Here is a 17,628-nt window from a genome sequence, read left to right as displayed (position 1 = left end):
TTGACCACAAAGTGTATAATGGTAGATGGAATATTTTTGTGCTACAACCGTAAAAGTCTTCATGAATCATTTTCAGGCATTAACCTTAAATCGCAAGCTTGTCTCGTAAAGGGATAAAGGGACTCAATAGTTCATAAAATTGGTGCACTTGTAACTCTCTGGACTGTAAGTTTGGTCATTCCAGAAATCATAAGTTTGACAAGAGGAACCAATTATACCCATACTTTGACCTTTGTGAGAATGGGAAAACATCCATAACTCTTTCATAAGCCGTTTATAATCTCAAATTTAGCGGCTGTAAAAGAATGAATGCACCAACCAGCGCTTGGAAGCATGGGGTGTTTTTACGGCAAAATTGTGGAATACAAATTTTTCCAGGACATTATTAGTCTTTAATGTTACCATTTATCGGAATAAATGCGGTATAAAGTCCTTTAAACGTGCCTACTGTGCAAAATTTATATGCATGCACAATTCCCCTAAAAGTCCTGTGCAAACAATTTGTATACATGATGAATAAAAGTTTAGTACACCCAAATAAACTACTGTTTTAACAGTTTCTAGATTCTACAATTCAATTACTTTCTCTCTCCATTCCTCTATTGAACTGTTTTGGGTTTCTGTAATGAATTCGAATCCACTCTCCATTACACGCAAATTTGCACATTTTACCTTATACCACCAAACTCATATCCAGTGCAATTCAAGCATTCCAAATGGTCTATTAAACTCCAGTTTATAGCCACAAGTATACACAGTACAGGGTCTATCCAGTGTGGTTTTCATGGGCACCATCCACCATTAAATAATCCCAATAGCGATAACCAAAATATGCACCAATCCAAAGCCTTTAAACTACCATGCATGTGTTATAAGTGCCGAGTAAATAGTCTGTAAAATGATTAAAAGAGTGCCACGGTAAATATGGCAGCGAGGAGCAGTGAGAAAGAGTTTGTGAGGAATGAATCCTCATCGGATGGGACCTTCATAACTTCGACAATCTCATCGACCTTGGCTTCGTACTCCTCGTGTGAAATTTCTGCCCAGTCGTCGGTCTTTTCAAAGCACAGAGTGCTACTTCCGTCCTCGGCCTTGATAGAGAGTTGAGCTAAAACTACCTTTTTGTCCTTGGTGAGGAAGTAGACTGCTTCACAGCCTTCTCCGTCCTTACTTTCCCAGATGGTGCTAGTTCCTTCCATGACCTTTGGAGCAAGGAATCCAGAGGCTGGCCTAACGACCATGAATGGGTTGTCTTCAGTTGGTCTGGTGACATTTACGCGAGAATCAGAGAGGTTGGTCATGATGTTTATAATGTACTTTCCGGCAACCTGTACTGGAACCTCGTCTTCGAATGATGCATCGTCATGTTTCATGGCATCGAGGGCGGCCTCAAAGGCTTCCTTGCAGATAAGGATCCATCCGTTGGCCTTCTTCTTGTAGTATATGACGTACACCTCACCCTCAGACTTTACATAGACGACGAGAAGAACGGAGAATCCATGCTTGTAAAAGACACTAACAAGTGGAGATGCCTCGTCAAGAGCTGCCTCCCAAATCCCTTCCTCACCGTCAACGACCTTTCCAATGAACCCTCTTTCCTTGGTAAAGAAGGATTTCTCATGAACGCCGTAGTAGCTGTTGTAGGTGCTAAAGAGTTTGGAGGTGTCTACGTGTGCAAAGTCAAAGGTCACAGGAGAGCAAGATACGTCTCCCGCCTCATGACAAGCAGAGAATCCAAGTAAACAAGCAAAAACGAAAGTGTATAGGGCCGTCATTGTGAATTCTTAGAGAATAAAACGCCGGTGTGTGTACCTTCTCCCTGAAGAGATTTGGTGGGGTAAAATATCATTCCTAGCCGAATCTCTTCACGCGAAGAAAATCGTTTGCCTTCCTCTTTATTCTTGCGTTTCCACGTACTGTATGTACCAAATTCTGGGCTGTGTGTACGGGCACGCTATTCTTCTTGGCAGAAGTTTCGCATTTGTCTAATCCGGAGAATCTGCCTCTAGTTTTGAAAGTTCTGGTCTTACAATTCCTCTCGTGCTACTAATGGTTTGTTAAAGAGTTTGAAAGATGTTAGTTGTGTGGAATGTTTCTACCGGTGGCCCTTCCTAGGGCCTTTGTCTGGTCTGCGGATTCCGTGGCCAAGCTACGGTAAATGCTGTAACTGTAATGAGATTGATTGGATGGGCTGATGGTGTGACAAATGGATCTTGTGGATGCTCCAGTTATAAGAAAGATGTGTGGAAGCTTGAGGATCTTTTGGGTACTGAGGATTAGCGTTGACTAGTTGTCATTCAGAATGAGTGCGAATGTACATAGACTCTATCGGAGCGTCTCTGTGATACATAAACCGAACATGTAATATGTCTAGCGGGTCACGGATGCTGATCTCTAATCCCTATTGGTAAATGGTCAAGTTTGACTACAGACGTGCAGTACTCATGCCTATGCATGTAAGGGACTACCATTAATTACGCATGCACACTCCAATGGAGGATGGGCTATAAGTTAAATTATAGCGCTTACAAGTTTGAATGTCAAACCCTTAATCGCTGATTTAACAACATTCTATGGGTCTAGTATACTGTAAATCTAATGAAGTTTTACCATAATGTAGAGCAAAAATGAACACTCTATTAAAGTCGATTTTTGAGAAATAGAAACAGCTTCCATCCACCGTATCCTAGAGCACTCCCTACGGTGCCTATACCTGCAATAGATATTCCCGTTATGGCTCCAGGGGAAAGTCTATGTGGGCTTGTAGTAGACAAGGATGATGAAGATGCGGAATCATCCCGTTCCTCTTCACTGTCTTCAAATTTAATCTCTTTACAGTTGCCGGTCCCAGATTCAACTTCTTCTCCACCTGATATATTCTGGAGAAGCTTTAGGATATTCTTACAATCTGTATGACTAGATGGTGGACTATTATCTACTTTTGTCCATGTATTATCATCAGAAGATTCTCTCTTGTACCAAATATCGCCGCTGGAATAATCATTATCAATGTTAGGATATGGTAGACAAATTAAGAATGATTTACCCTCTCCTCCATCCTTATGATACCAGTACACGTAGATGTTACCTATTTCCCTTGTCATGGGAATGTTGGTAATATTATACTTATCATCCTTCAATCTTCCAACTAGTCCATCAGGACTATGAGTGACTTTAGTGTATTTATCGTCGATAGGTGAAGAAATTAAAGTGGTTATTGGTTGATTGCAGGAAGGACAACTGTAAGATGACCCAGATTTCTGTGAAATATCAACAGGATGAATCTTTAGCGGGCAGTTTATTCCATCTAGAGTAGTCAATAAAGCACCAGAATTGATCTCTTCTTCTTCCCAGCGACCGCCACCGGAATTTGTGTAGTATGAATCTCTTGCGCCACTCAGTTGAACAACTAAGGAACCCTTATAGTCCCTATTTCCTGACCAATAATAGACTGTAACACTCTTACAATCTGTGATATTGCCATTAAATTCACCCTTATGTATCCCACTTTCCGTAATGCCAATGATCTTAGCTCCAGGGTTGTTTGGTTTGTATGTGAGAGTTAAATATCCAGGGCAACATACAGGGTTAAGTAGGATTATCTCTACTCTTTCACCATCATGTTTCTTATCATTGTAGTAGTATTTATTATTATTATTATCATCATCTTTTTGGAGGCCTTTTCCAGGTACTTGGTCAATATCAATGAAAACCACTTTAACTTCACTCATGTTACATTTTTATTAGTCATCTGTATTGTGTTGGTTTGGTATCCACTAACTTCTTGAAGATCTTTACTCTTTCACAGTTATCGCTCTTTTATAAATTTCCAGTTTAAACTTTGGTATTTACGGAGAACAAGAATTAGATGGTATATTCTAACATTAAGCGTCACAGAAATAAAGCATCTATAAATGCCTAAACCGGAAAATTTACATGCATGCAGTTTTATCGTCTTACTATACAAGTATTGCAATGACAAACTATACTAGGGGAAACAAATATCTACAGTATCTACAAGTTAATGACATTGGTAAAACATAAGATATCTTTGATCTAATAACACTGTGGAGGTTGTCTTGGTTGGAATAACAAAGGAAAGTAGAGATGGGGTCTGGGCTAGTCTTTGGCACATATTTGTCATCAAAATTGTCACTCACAAATCCAAGATATACATTTTGTGAGTCTATCATGGCAAGATATCGTATGTTCTGTTGTATGAAAAATTGTGGACGGAGTAGACATGGCCTATAGAGGATGTCGAGAATAGACCAAAAATATTCATCTCATAAATGAAGTTATTCTCTCCACCATTCGACTACATGTTCTCTCTTAATATCTCCATATATCACCACCATTCTTTTTTCCTACCATCTATAGTTTGACGTGCATGCAAATTTACTAATACTAATTAAAGATCCCTAGGTGTATATCCTATAGCTCCTCACTCTCCATGAGTCCAAAAAGTGTCTCTATATCCATGTTGAGGTTTCCCAGGAGTCTTTCGAAGATGTTTCCAGTTTATCCTTTAACTATTGTTTAGACCTATAGTCTTTTGTCACGCCTATTGCGTCTTGTTTACATACTCAACATTCATTCATCCATACTTACAATTCTGCTCACACCAGTTGAGACATTAAGAGGAAGAGAGAGGTACGTGATGGATAGTATGGAAGGATGAATTGAATAGGATATAGTTTAATGCAGTATGAAGTAAGAGGTTATTGGATATGTCTGAAGGGTCATCTGAGAATGTTGATATTGATCTTAGTGATAATCCCGGAAAGGTAAATGTTTCTACAAAAGATGAGGGTCAGACGTATACTTATTCCAGAGGCTCAACAACCATTACTATAAAAGTAAGTGAAGTTGTAGCAGAAATAGCCATATACAAAAGGTTAACTTATAATCTACCAGGAAAATCAACTATTAAATCTATAAAAAACAATAGTAATGATACTAACATATCCATAGTCAATAAATCAACTTTTCATGTTTATTACTGGATAGGAGATACAAATTTTACTACTCCACTTATTGCGCAAGTTGATGGAAATTGTTATGAGTATGATAGAGATAAGTGGAAGAAAGATGATCTTGCAAGTAGAAACCTTGAAAAAGGGCTTGATGGACAAAATTGCAAAAGAAACAAGGCTCATCAAATAGAGGTTTCTATAAAAAATGGCGAACATTTCTGCAGTTCCAATGGTTGTACCGGAATGAAATTTACCATAGCATCTGACGAGACAAATAAGACTACATATAAATACATAAGATACACTTTTACTCCTCAGAATCCTGGAAAATTCAGATTATTCTACTTTACTCATAAACGCACCCCTCAAACTGGATTTTCCTATCCAGAGAATGTGAAATCTGTAAACATATACTGGAAGAGTGGTACAGGAGTTAGCTTTCCTTCTCTTATCCACTACATGGTAGGACCGAAAAATATTTGGTACAAGGCAAAAGATAATAAAAGGATTTGGGAACAAATATCTGAATTTGGTATTGAAAATGTCTCCGAAAATAGTTCAGCAAATATAAAGAGACTAATAGATGGTAAATATCTTCCAATAATCACAATAGATGTTTCGCATGTGCCTATCCCGCAGTCTACATATATTGATAATAGTTCGAAAGAGACGCTTGACGTTAGTAAAGATGGAGACGATTTAAATGAGTATGACCAATTTGTCCACAACCCAGAAGATAATGTATACTTCAAACTTGGAGAAGTTAAACATAAAAGTACTACTTTAAAAGGCATAGAAACTAAAGGCATACTTTCCTCTATAACGGCATATTACTGGAATGGTGACAAGGGTCTTAAGACGCCTCTACTTATTGAGTTAGTCACTGGTGAAAATATCTCCAAATACACGTATTATAGCAAAAAAACCAAGAGTACCAATGAATGGACACAATTGCCTGAACCTGGGGGAGTAAATGGTAAATTTGAGGAGGGTCAATTGAAGCCTATTCTAGATGAGCCTAAGAAAGTGCACTTTACATCAAACACAACAATAGTAGGAGGAACAGTTGGTGGAGTGCTAGGAGGTGGAGGTGCCGTAGGTCTTGTTGTATGGAAGGGCCCTGCTCTACTTGCACGACTAATCACTCGCCTGTAATGTACTACAGGAATAACACCCTCATGCATCTGCCAATAGGCAGAACTGGGACTAAGAGACTCTTCCCTCTAGACTATTCTCTTGTTGGTATACTGGAATGCTAGAATCCATATGACCTTTTAGAGTCTATAACCTTAACTCTTGGTATACCATCTTACTCGTTTTTTATAAAGGTACATGTCTTGAGAGTTCTTCCATCACTTGCTTATTACACCAGTGGAGAGTAGACAACCCAACAAATTAAGACCAACTACTCAGTACCCATTCATATCAACAAGATAATAATCTCAAAATAAATCTTGAAAGATTTGAAGGAACAGACAGACACATCATGCATCTATGAACTTGTTATGGTGATACAGATTTATGGCACTAGTCATGTTTTGGTATTACTTAGACCCTCAAAGATCCATAGTATTCATCATATTTGCCGTACCCAGGGATCTTGTTTAAAACTCTTGTAGAGTTTCCATCCTGCGAAACCAGCTGCACCAGATCCACCAAAAACGCCAGAGATGATATATCCTACAGGTATAGTAGCGGCAGGAGCAATAACAGTAAGTTTATCAGCCTTTTCAGTGTTTTTAGCACCACCTCCTTCAGTTTCAGTATCACCATTACTATCATCTCTTTTGGGTCCAGGTTGTTGAGGAGGCGGTGGAGGAGGAACTCCTGGTGCTGGAGATATACCCATTTCATCATTACTAGATTCATCATCAGATTCTTTCTCATCACCATCTTCGTCTTCTTCAGAAAGTGATAGTGATTCAGTACAGTCTTTCAAGTCACCACAACCACGTCCATGTAGTATATTCTTGAGCTTTTTCCAATGTTTACAGTCAAGGCTATCAAAATCATTAGGTTTTACGCCTCTTAGTATTTTATTGCTTTTCTTCCATTTAGCATCATCACCCTGCCCACTTCTCCTATACCATGTGGTTGTTGGAGGATATGCTTTATTCGCTTGAACATAAATCAAAGTTGGCTTCTCTCCACAGTATATTGTATAAATATCAACAGCTCCCTTAATTGGCCAGCTGAATCTGGAGGATATTATACGCCTCCTAAAATTGTCCACGTTATTCTCATAGTACTTAATGCCAGATATATCGTATCTATCTTCAATGGAGTGTTTATAGTAGTCAGTAGTAAGATTGCTATGACCCTTAACTTTTATCTCTCCTTTTGTAACAGTGACCTTTCCAGAAATCTCCTTATGATAAGTGCAACAGTATCTATTTCCATGCAAAGATTTACTCCTGCTAAGGTCAATAGTGACCGCATCGTGATAATCACAAGTCAGATCATCAAGTTCCTTTTCAAGACCACCACGGAGATTTCGAGATCGAAAATCTTTATTAATTTTGGTCCAATTTCTCCAATTAGTACCCCTGGCATAATATTCAGTACTTCCTCGATAGTTGGTAGTGATTCCTACTATGAGAACCTTCTTAGGTTTCCTACCATTACCAGCCTTGTCATACTTCCAGCAATAGGCAGAAACTGATGATACATTGGGAACATTTCTAAGTCCACTAACACTTATTACCATGCCAGTATCGTCTTTTATTTCCCTTAGCATGAATGATGATCCAGAAGCATGTTCATACTTGTAGAAGTTTGCACTAGTTTCTTTCTTAGGATTTGGATTAGGAGGATAGGAAGATCTCGTGACAGTAATGTTAATCCTAGTAGTACTTCCGGTAACAGGTTCACTATAAGTAGTACTATTATTTAGACTAATATCAGCCTCTTTGTTTTTTGAGAGATCAATGATTGCTAGTGATGGAATCGCCGCCATTGTTACTGGAGTTTTAAGAGCAAGACCCTCATCCAACACTCACCACCCATCCATATTGAGAGGAGACTTTGTGAGACTAGTGTCTAATGCGACCAAAGGGAGCAGACCAGTACCTTAGTTACTCCCTACTCATCCATACATTCATCTTCTCCCTCACAACCAACTCACCGTCAGAGATAGTGTCCACAGAACAAGATGAACAACTATCAATGCAGTCTTCAGTAGTACAATCAATACTCACGTCAGTAGAAATTAGTTCAAGCTCTATCCAATCATCAACTTCCACCGAGGCCATATTAGACTCGGCATCCATCTTGGAGTGGATGGATTACCCATCCCCTCATTCTGCCAACCTTGAAGCAACCATCCTAAAATAGCAAAACATGTAATGCAATTAAAATACATTTTAAAAACTAAACAAAATACTCATTTTTATTCTTATGTTTCTTCTTTGGAGGAGGTTTCGTGTCTAAATCTGCACTTGTAGTTTCAACAACTTCCTCATTTCTCTTGAGATATTCAGGGTCAAATTCTTCCTCTCTCCTCTTCTTCTTTTCCAGACTCTTTTTCTTTTGTCCTTCTCTGCGTTCAATTTCCTTCTTCCTCTTTCTTTCCTCCTCCAACATAAAGTATTCACCAGACTCCAAAAGTAAATCTTCCTTTCTCGGCGTCTGCAAAGCATGTAGTAGAGAATAGAGATACAAAAGTACCTGAGTTGGAATGAGGAGGGACGATGGTTTCTTTTTAACAATCTTGGCCTTTTTATGCTTTACAGATCTCTTTTTAAACTGAGGAAGGAATCTGTCCCAGTTCTCCTATAGCGTAAATAGTTTGACAAACTCAAACATACATTTTTCAACGCTGGATCCTTTTCCAACTCCCTTTTAATCATCAACTCTTTAATGTGATAGACTGGGTGCACATTCTTCATACAGTCCTCCACAATCCTCCTTGCGACTTTGATGCCCTTTATTGATCCGATAATTGAGACCGTCTGTCCCTGGGTGAGAATATAACACTCTGTAAGAAGCTCCAGGGCCTTTAACGTGGACCCTCCAGGACCTATAAGACGTTGCCTCCTCTTTATAAATTTATCCTTGTTTCGCAACATGCCACCAATTTTTACAATGTCGCAAAATATTCCATCGTCAAGCACCTTTTTGGCTTGCTGAAATGGCACACTTCTTGCCAACAATTTTATTAAATCTCTAGCCTATAAAAGTTTGAATTTTTGCATCCATGAATGATATTTTGGAGCCACATTTAGAGTTTTAGGCTTCCAGCCGGTGTTTGAGCGATGCAAATGGTGAGTATACTACCTAGCCGGCTATATACCGGCATTATGTGTTTAGTATCTGTGAGTCACTATTGATAAGTCTTAGATGAAGCAGTATTAGACAATAGTCCAGACATTCTCATTTCGTAAAACTCCTTTAAAAATTCCTCCTCAGAGATAGAGCTCCATGTTCCATTTACCTTCTCAAAGTATTTCTCTGTGCAATGGCCGTTATTCCTCACGAGTACAGTAACTAGAATAGAGTCTTCTTTTGCATAAGATTGCACAAATGTACACTCTTCTCCATCTCCAGAGGCACTCCATACTTCCACTTCTCCTGTAACAACTGAAGAAATGTTACGACCTTCCTTTGAGGAATACTCCTTAACAATTAATCCATCATCGTACTCTGTCCACGTCTTTATCTTGGACTTATCAGGTTTGGTAAGGTCTAAGGCTATAGGAGTAGTATTAACCTGTCTGGTAGATGGAGAAGCTGAACTAGCGATACCCTTTCTCATCTCATCATACTTCTTGAAGAAAAAATCCTTGGATATGGAGCTCCACTTTCCATCCACCTTTTCAAAATACTCATCTTTTCTGGAACTAGAGTTGGCAACTCTCAACTCAAGTAGCTCTACACTCCCCTTGTAAATAAGACAAGAAAGGCAGCATTCAAGGGTATCTGTGCCCAGCCAAATCACTCTATCTCCCTCCTTTAGTCATACTACAGCATGGCCAGGCTTTGGAAAGAAATGCTGTATAGCAATGCCCAGTAATTCTGCTTCAAAGGCCGTGAATTCATCGGTACCATTGGCCAAGGAAACATCAATTTCAAAGTTAGATATCCATTCTGCAGGATCCCTCAAGCTCCTCATCTTAATATCACTATTATTACAGACAGTCCATCCATTATCACTCTTTACATAATCTCTTCGTGATATACCAGATGGTGTGTTAAATACTAAAAGGACCAGTTCAGGCTTCTTATCCTTGTTTAGGTAGGCTTTAGCATGGTCAAGTGTTTCTCCAGAGGGAAGAGTATAAGCATCCTCCTCAGCACCGTTTACGAGCTTCGTAGCAGTAGTATCTTTATTAGGAACAATGAGTCTTATGGCATTACCAGCGAAAGTATAGTCGAAGGATTTGCATTGTTCTTCGTCTGGTACCGAGATATCGAGCATTCCTGGAGGGGAAGGAACATCAGTAGAAACTTCTTGCCCGTCCTTCCAAGCACTTACAAGTGTACTTTCGTCCACAAAGTCTCCACAAGAACAAAAGCGCAAGAGATAGGCTGCGTAGACTAGTGAAAAAATTCTCATATTTCCGACAACTTCCTCAAAAATTCGACTCTTTAAATATCTCTATCCGTGCAAGTCCACATTTACGGTCAAACTCTAGACGGAGAGAAGAAACGTTCCTTCCCGCGGAGACCCCATCGGAATGATCAAGGAATGAAGGAATCATTCCTTTTGCAACGCAACGCAAGAATGTGTTTAAATGTGCGGTTTATTCTGTATCCATAGTCCAGTAATTTGGTCCTACCGTGCGGTATTTCAATGCGGATAGATAAACGACGAAGTGCCCATGGCAAATTTCCAAATAATCGTCCACACATTTGACCACTGTGTTGCCTAGGAAGCAAGGTGGTCAATGAGCCTGATTATGAAGGTGGAAAGGGTTAGTAGAACCTGGTTCTTGGGGATACCTCCCGTACATGAGAGTGATGGTGTCTATGGAATCTCCGCTACTATCCATGGCTCTCTCGTCAAGTAAATTCCGGATAAATGATCTTTGCGAGCCTAAATGTACATTCTGGGCATCTCCAGAGGTGTCGCCTGTCGTGGATGGGCCATAGATATTCTATCGCCGTATGCACATTAGTTCATTCTACACATCCTTCATCATCAATTTTTGCATTAAATCGCCATGATTAGCCTATAAAATTCTCATAGTCGTAATCACTCCTGTGTTTCCCACGGCGTTTGTATGTTTCATTTCACCATTGTTCCCGGGGGCTAACATCTCCATGACCAAATAGTTGCAAGTTTTGATTAAAATATTCTCATGGGCCAAATCCTTTACATTTCCCATGTTTGACAGTCTTCTTCCATTGTTCACTAATGAATTGTCCATATAACTCAGTCCTCTACTGAGCATCCCGTAATGGTAACTCCTCCATATACCAATTAATACACGGGCTCATATGCTCCGTACGGTCGCAGTAATTACCTCTTCTAGAGACTCCCTCCGGCTAAAGCCTACGGTCATCTAGTACTCCTTACAGTCGTACTTGCACAGTGAAGAATCCCACTCTTCCTTAGGCTCCCATAGGTCGCTCTAGTCCCTCATTCTTAGGGACCTAGCAGTTGCACTGACGTACTCCTGCCAGCTCATCCATTCGCTTCGCTCATGTACTCGCATTCATTAAACAAACCTTAATGATAATATACGGGTCCCAGGTCCGTTTGGTGGTGAAAACGCTCATGGATCCTTCAACGAGGTTGAGATCGCACTTGATATGGTAGTCCGAGAGTGACCTAGAGGTGACATGAGCTCCATTCAGACCTCATTGGAGCAATTATGGACCAAAACTCACTTTTTTACATCTCCCCAAACTGATTGAATGTACTTTTCGCGATATTTTGGAAATAGAATTGAAAAGGAGCTTTCCTCGAGCAACGACGGCTTGTTATCCTCCTAAATGTCGTCTTTAATGTGAAATGTAAAGGATAAATGATATGGAAGTTGTGAAAGGGCAGAAAAGGGACCCCTGGAGCTGTCTGAGCGACTAGCGAGCCAAATTTTCCGCTGACAGACCCTTTATAGCGACATATCCACTTATTAAAATAAAATCTAGGGCCATAAAAAACCTACGCTGGTAAAAGGCTCAATCTTCCAGTGATCGACTGTCTCATCGTCCCAGGGCTTATCCTTGCGATACTTTTTATTCCTTCCCTTTTCCTCCTCGTCCATTGTGTGAATTAATAAAAGTGAACGGGTGGTGTAAAGGTCAAACTTGTCGTGTCTAGGGTGAGACTAGTCGGAATCCAACAAACGACGACTCGACGCAAATCGTCTACAAGATGAGTAATCGAGGCTAACCAGCCATGGATGGGCCTAAGTAGGTGTATGAATGGGTATAGAGTGTGGATATGGACTGCAACTAGTGCGTAGAGATGAGGTCATGGGTGTCTAGAAAGCAGGTTTTTTGGTTGATCCACGCATTATAGTAGATGCAGAGAATATGACAAGGGTCCACGGGTGATGATGGGAATGCATGCTCCAGCGAGGTCGCTTTACATCTGTAAGTCCATAGAGTCTCAAATCTGTCTAACCCATGGATCTCCTCTATAGCTCCTATAGTATTTGAATCCTGCAAAACAAGCCAAGGCTGAAGTACCAAGAATACCCGTAGTTACAGAGAGAGATATCTTAATAATATCTTGAGGATGGTCTTCAGAAGAGCCTTGAGAAGGAGTTCCAGGACCAGAGACTGAGGATTGTTGAAGTTGAGCTTCAGATTCTTGTTTAAGTTGTTGAGGATTAAGAGCAGGAGGGCCAGCAACATTACTAACAACAGTAGAAGTAGCAAGATCACCATTTAGTCCAGATAAGAATTGGGTAGTACCACCAAAATAACCGGCAGGAATATGTCCTCTAGAACCACCAAATGGACCAGGTAAGGGGGAATGTTTAGAATGACCAACTATAAGTCTAGGAGTAGCACTAGAACCAGAGATTCTACCACCTGGAAAGTATAAAGGTGCAGAAATAAAAACAGGGGCTCCAGCAGCTCCAACTTCTCTATCACTATCAATAACAGGTATTGAAGGAGCTACAGCCTTAACAGTGGAACTATCAAGAAGATTCTCAACCAGTTTCTCCGCAGCATATGTTCCAACCGCATTTAAGGCAACAGGTCCAAGTTTAGCAGCTACATCTACTCCAAGATCGATAAGGGGACCAACGGTGCCACTAACAGTTTTCCATACTGTTTTACTAAGGCCTTCTACTGCAGATGCACTATTATCGCTAACAACAGCAGGAGGAGGTTGTCCAGTGCCAATTACACCATGATTAACAACAGGAGTGCCTTGTAGAAGAATCTTGGTCTCAGACTCTGTATCAGGAACCTGGTCATCTCCATCATCTCTACTATCTTTATTAGGTTCAAGTTGGGCCACATTAGTAGGAATAAGATCCTTAACCAGTTCAAGAAGTTTCCTTGTGGCAACAGCACCTTCCCCCTCCTCCTCAACTGCTTCTTGGTCTTGTCCTACTTCAGGATCTGTTTCAGAACGTGTTACTGTTACTTGTGGTGTAGCAGGCTTTTCTCCTGTACAGTTAAGTTTTAGCTCACTCTTAATACCTTTGAGAATAATTTCAAGATTACCAGCTGTATCAGGAGGATCACTCCCCAGTCCATCTTCCTCTTTCCAGTCATTTTTATCTACACTACTCCTACTGTACCACTTATTAACCTGAGTCTTTCCATTTTCACCATTACTGCCCACATAGACCAGGAGGGGTATTTCAGTATCACCACACTGAGAAAGATAAACGATTACTCTTTCTGCATCAAATATTGGAAAATCTTTCTCGCCTAGACCGCTACCTGGAGGTCCATTAGTGAAGCCTGTGATTGTAAAATTTCCTTCTGATTTTCTATAAATATGCCGTCTGGCAATATATCCAAATGGTACAAACTCCTTACAATCATTGACTTCTACGTTCTCAGGACATCCTTCCCTACATTTTTTATTTTCACAGTATGGATTATCATACTCTTTGGTCTGAGAAACATCTATGACCACTGGTTTGAAAAGTTTGCATTTTTGTTCTTGAAGCTGTTCCTCAGATACAGATCCTTCTAAATCTTCAGATTTCATTATAGTCCACTTGTTGTTATATTCCTTTCCATCATTACCTACCGGAACAGGCATATATCCAACAGCTACTTCCATCACAAGAGGCTTTGTATGATTCTTGTCTTTATCCCAATAATATACCGTGAGATGACTGATCTCGCTGGCTCCAAGTGGAATAGGAGTATACTTTCCATCATCTTCCCATTCAAGAATGGTGCCATCGTATCTAACGGAGTTTGGCTTAGAAGTATATTTGTGTTCGTACTTGGTATATTCTTCAAAAATTTTATCTTTAGAGACAGTGACACTATACTTGCTACAAGCTTTGCAAGAGTAATTAGAGTTATGCCTATCAGTATTAAAAATATCAACGATGTTAAGCTTGTGGAGTTTACAAGTGAGATGATCTAGCTTCTCTCTAAGAGCATTACCTTTTGGCTCACCATGTCCATCGTAAAACTTATTTCCACCTTTGATCTCCTCCCATTTTGTATTTAAAGGATCTCCTTTATGCCCTTTATTTTCATCTTTATCTGCATCCGCATTATAATACAAGTATGCTCTTCCATTACGTTCTTTAAGTCTTAAGGCTAAAGGTCTCTTTATTTCCTTATCATCTTCGTCATACTTGTAACTGTAGTAAGTAAACACCTCGGTGATTGTATTGTGTTTACTGGTGAGTTCCTTTCCATTTTCTACATCTTTAAGCTCAATTCCACTATATGTTAGGCGACTGATAATAGTTATGTCACTCTTATGATGGCACACTTTGTAATGTGGATCCCTAATTTCATTGTAGACATTTCTCCATGATGCATTAAAACCATGTCTACATTTTCCTTGTGGACTTTTAGGCTTGTCTCCTCTCTTATCCTGTGGGCATTTGTACTTTATATCTATGCCTTGTGAGAACATTCATAATTTTACCTTTAGCCTCCAACTTTATGCCTTAAATTATGTCATAGTAGTATCTATTCAGCATACTCTCAATCATTCATCCTCCCTCACAAGACCAGCTCACAGTCAGAGAGACTATCCACAGAACAACAATCACAAAAACGGAGACATGTTCCGCAACAACCCATCCACTCATGTATACTATACATAAACTTACCAATGCTCGGTCCGGTTTGATTCTATTTTTTGGATCCTTGTCCAGTATGCGACATATAAAATCTACAAAATCGTCCTCCACAATATTGTCCCTTTTCAATTCTTCTACCCTTTCCTTTACACTAAATTCTTGTATCTCATCAAAGAGTTTCATAACTGCACTAGACGGATTTTTGAACGGGAACTTTGAAAAATAGAGCATTAAAATTGTTATTCCAAGTGCCCACATGTCCAATGCACTGCCATCCAGCATTGATTCAGAGTCTAGAGAAAACGCCTCTGGCGCCACAAAGTACAGCGAACCCTTGGAACCTTTTACTTTTCCATCTTCCATTAGGCATGATTCCCCAAAATCCCCTAAATCACTGTATATGTGCATGTAGTAGCTATACCTAATTTAAAACGTCCATCGCTAGTCATAAAGATATTATCTGGCTTCACATCGCGATGTGCAACCCCTATCCCTGATAAATAGTCAAGTGCCGAAACAATGTCTTTGGTGATACATCTAACGACTTCCTTGGGAAACTGAGGGATTGGCTCTTCAAAATTTTCCAGTGACATCAAGCTTCCGCAGTCCGCAAATTCGTAAACTGTACATTGGTGTATATTTGGGAAATTATGTGGTTATAATGGGTAATGAGTGTTGTAATTATAGAGTACAAATAAAGTATCAGATGGAGCTTGTATAAGAGTTGAGTCTTGGAGATTTTCAGTACATGGTATTATTACTGGGTTAATATTCAGTATGTTCCTAGAAATTGTCCAACTATAAGTGAGCATAAGTTCCTAGCATTCCAGTATGCCAACAAGAGAATAGTCTAGAGGGGAGGGTCTCTAATACCTACCACAGGTAGGGGAATTATACTACATTATATCCGTAGAGGGAGTATCAGTGAAGTGTTTAGATGCGAGCAATTAGTCGTGCAAGTAGAGCAGGTCCTTTCCACGCAACAACACCGATGAGACCTCCACCTACTCCGGTTGATAGACCCCCTGCAGTAATTTTACCAGATGTTTTTTGAAAAAACTCGGCTATCTGCTGACCAATGCTCTGTGAATCAGTCTGTTCAGCAGGGAATTGTACCTTCTTAAGAGTATCCAGGGCTTGCTCGAGAAGTTCTCCCTGTAGTCTAGTAGTTCCTTGTCCAGGTCCGGGATAGGGAGACCAATCAGTTCCATCCTTCTGAACTCTGTAAAAGTACTGGTATGTGGTACCTCCACTACTTGATCTCAGTTCAACAAGGACAAGATTAGACAGATTGGGACTGTCTCCTAGATAGTAGGCTGTTACGCTAATTAGAGTGCCTTGAGAGGATACACCAGCAATAAGAGTGATTTGACCATGCATGACACTCTTGACATTAAAAAGACTACCTCTCAGGGAATACTGGTATCTGTAATAACCACCACCTACGTGACTTCTTAGCACAGCCATCTTTATATTAGTGTTTCCAACACTGTATGTTCCAGACGGTTTAGAGAGATCCAGATGGAGATTAGGAGTAGAAACAGTAGCAGAAGTACCAGTTTTAGTTCTAGGTTCATCAGAGACCTCAATCCAGGAATTCACATTACCACCATTTCTTCTGAACCATCTATACGAACCTCCAGCATGAGGTTGTTGAGCGATTACGATAGGCTTTACATCGCCAAAGCTATTCCAGTAGACCTTGATAGTGCCAACGTTGTTTAGAGATGGAAGTCCGGTTTGCCAAGTGCTAGCATTTGTAAAGCCAGAGAATGATCTAGAACCCGAATGTCCGTAGTAGTCACCGCCGTTGTATACGCGGAGACTTGCTTTACAACTGGAACATCGGTAAGGAGTACCACCACCCTTCTCTGTAATATTTATAATGTGAGCCTTGTTCCTTCCACAGTTCTGTCCATCCAACTTTGACCTGAGAGTAGTAGTAATACCTCCAGGATTATTCCAAGTACCTCTACCATTAGTGGTATAATATTCATCTCCATTTCCGAATTGAATTAGGAGTGGCCTAGTACAGGAATGATCCTGAGACCAATAGTATACTGAGACACTGGAATATTGTGAAAGGTTATCAAAAAATCCATTCTGAGATGTTCCTCCCTTCTTAATATCACCTATTGTACAACCATCCCTTGGTCTATGAGTAAACTTCCTGTAAATTCCTTCTGGGTCAGGGTACCAGTCATCCGTAAGATTAACTCTTCCACTACCACTATTGTAGAAGTATCCTCTACCATCATTTTTGACTTGTCCTCCACTTCCAGAATGTTTACTGATGTCTATAGTAACAGGTTTGGACTGTGATCCTCCCATCTATCATCCTTGCAGATATGGTCCATGGTATACCCATCTACCAGATTATCCTCCATTCATCCTTTCATAATCCCTCTATCCTCCAATCATTCTTCCATAGTATTCCATTAATGTCTCAACTGGTGTGAGCAGAA

At 40.0% G+C, this 17,628-nt stretch overlaps 9 protein-coding genes across 9 annotated transcripts, besides 1 other annotated feature; 1 reads left to right on the top strand and 8 right to left on the bottom strand.

The window, feature by feature from the left end:
• Positions 1–888: 888 nt before the first annotated feature.
• Positions 889–1,793, bottom strand: BEWA_024470 (signal peptide-containing protein). The gene has a single exon (XM_004829207.1). The coding sequence runs from the start codon at positions 1,773–1,775 to the stop codon at positions 903–905; it is 873 nt and encodes a 290-aa protein (XP_004829264.1). The 5' UTR covers positions 1,776–1,793; the 3' UTR covers positions 889–902.
• An 846-nt stretch (positions 1,794–2,639) lies between these two features.
• BEWA_024460 (hypothetical protein) lies at positions 2,640–3,731 on the bottom strand (the record flags this gene model as incomplete). The annotated part of the gene is made up of 1 exon (XM_004829206.1): positions 2,640–3,731. One exon carries the CDS (start codon positions 3,729–3,731, stop codon positions 2,640–2,642), a length of 1,092 nt encoding a protein of 363 aa, XP_004829263.1.
• A 999-nt stretch (positions 3,732–4,730) lies between these two features.
• On the top strand, positions 4,731–6,131 carry BEWA_024450 (hypothetical protein; the record flags this gene model as incomplete). Its single annotated transcript, XM_004829205.1, has 1 exon — positions 4,731–6,131. One exon carries the CDS (start codon positions 4,731–4,733, stop codon positions 6,129–6,131), a length of 1,401 nt encoding a protein of 466 aa, XP_004829262.1.
• A 421-nt stretch (positions 6,132–6,552) lies between these two features.
• BEWA_024440 (hypothetical protein) lies at positions 6,553–7,932 on the bottom strand (the record flags this gene model as incomplete). The annotated part of the gene is made up of 1 exon (XM_004829204.1): positions 6,553–7,932. The coding sequence occupies one exon, from the start codon at positions 7,930–7,932 to the stop codon at positions 6,553–6,555; it is 1,380 nt and encodes a 459-aa protein (XP_004829261.1).
• A 413-nt stretch (positions 7,933–8,345) lies between these two features.
• BEWA_024430 (hypothetical protein) lies at positions 8,346–9,273 on the bottom strand (the record flags this gene model as incomplete). The annotated part of the gene is made up of 4 exons (XM_004829203.1): positions 8,346–8,603; positions 8,643–8,747; positions 8,783–9,145; positions 9,268–9,273. The coding sequence occupies 4 exons, from the start codon at positions 9,271–9,273 to the stop codon at positions 8,346–8,348; spliced, it is 732 nt and encodes a 243-aa protein (XP_004829260.1).
• Positions 8,463–8,553: a sequence feature (GA-rich).
• Positions 9,274–9,297: 24 nt separating the features above from the next.
• Positions 9,298–9,729, bottom strand: BEWA_024420 (hypothetical protein; the record flags this gene model as incomplete). Its single annotated transcript, XM_004829202.1, has 1 exon — positions 9,298–9,729. One exon carries the CDS (start codon positions 9,727–9,729, stop codon positions 9,298–9,300), a length of 432 nt encoding a protein of 143 aa, XP_004829259.1.
• Positions 9,730–9,930: 201 nt separating this feature from the next.
• BEWA_024410 (signal peptide-containing protein) lies at positions 9,931–10,530 on the bottom strand (the record flags this gene model as incomplete). The annotated part of the gene is made up of 1 exon (XM_004829201.1): positions 9,931–10,530. One exon carries the CDS (start codon positions 10,528–10,530, stop codon positions 9,931–9,933), a length of 600 nt encoding a protein of 199 aa, XP_004829258.1.
• Positions 10,531–11,146: 616 nt separating this feature from the next.
• On the bottom strand, positions 11,147–12,184 carry BEWA_024400 (ribosomal RNA assembly protein, putative; the record flags this gene model as incomplete). The annotated part of the gene is made up of 4 exons (XM_004829200.1): positions 11,147–11,287; positions 11,646–11,748; positions 11,808–11,908; positions 12,086–12,184. The coding sequence occupies 4 exons, from the start codon at positions 12,182–12,184 to the stop codon at positions 11,147–11,149; spliced, it is 444 nt and encodes a 147-aa protein (XP_004829257.1).
• A 347-nt stretch (positions 12,185–12,531) lies between these two features.
• BEWA_024390 (protein kinase domain containing protein) lies at positions 12,532–17,494 on the bottom strand (the record flags this gene model as incomplete). The annotated part of the gene is made up of 4 exons (XM_004829199.1): positions 12,532–14,952; positions 15,194–15,549; positions 15,585–15,785; positions 16,204–17,494. The coding sequence occupies 4 exons, from the start codon at positions 17,492–17,494 to the stop codon at positions 12,532–12,534; spliced, it is 4,269 nt and encodes a 1,422-aa protein (XP_004829256.1).
• Positions 17,495–17,628: the final 134 nt, after the last annotated feature.

Source organism: Theileria equi, chromosome 1 (assembly GCF_000342415.1).
Source record: "Theileria equi strain WA chromosome 1, complete sequence".
In the NCBI taxonomy this organism is placed as follows: domain Eukaryota; phylum Apicomplexa; class Aconoidasida; order Piroplasmida; family Theileriidae; genus Theileria; species Theileria equi.
Note: the sequence above shows the minus strand (reverse complement) of the source record. Positions and strands in the feature narration are given on the sequence as shown.

What these genes read in the sequence shown, in the direction of transcription:
- BEWA_024470 (XM_004829207.1), bottom strand. Translation starts at nt 1,775, where the DNA reads ATGACGGCCCTATACACTTTCGTTTTTGCTTGTTTACTTGGATTCTCT.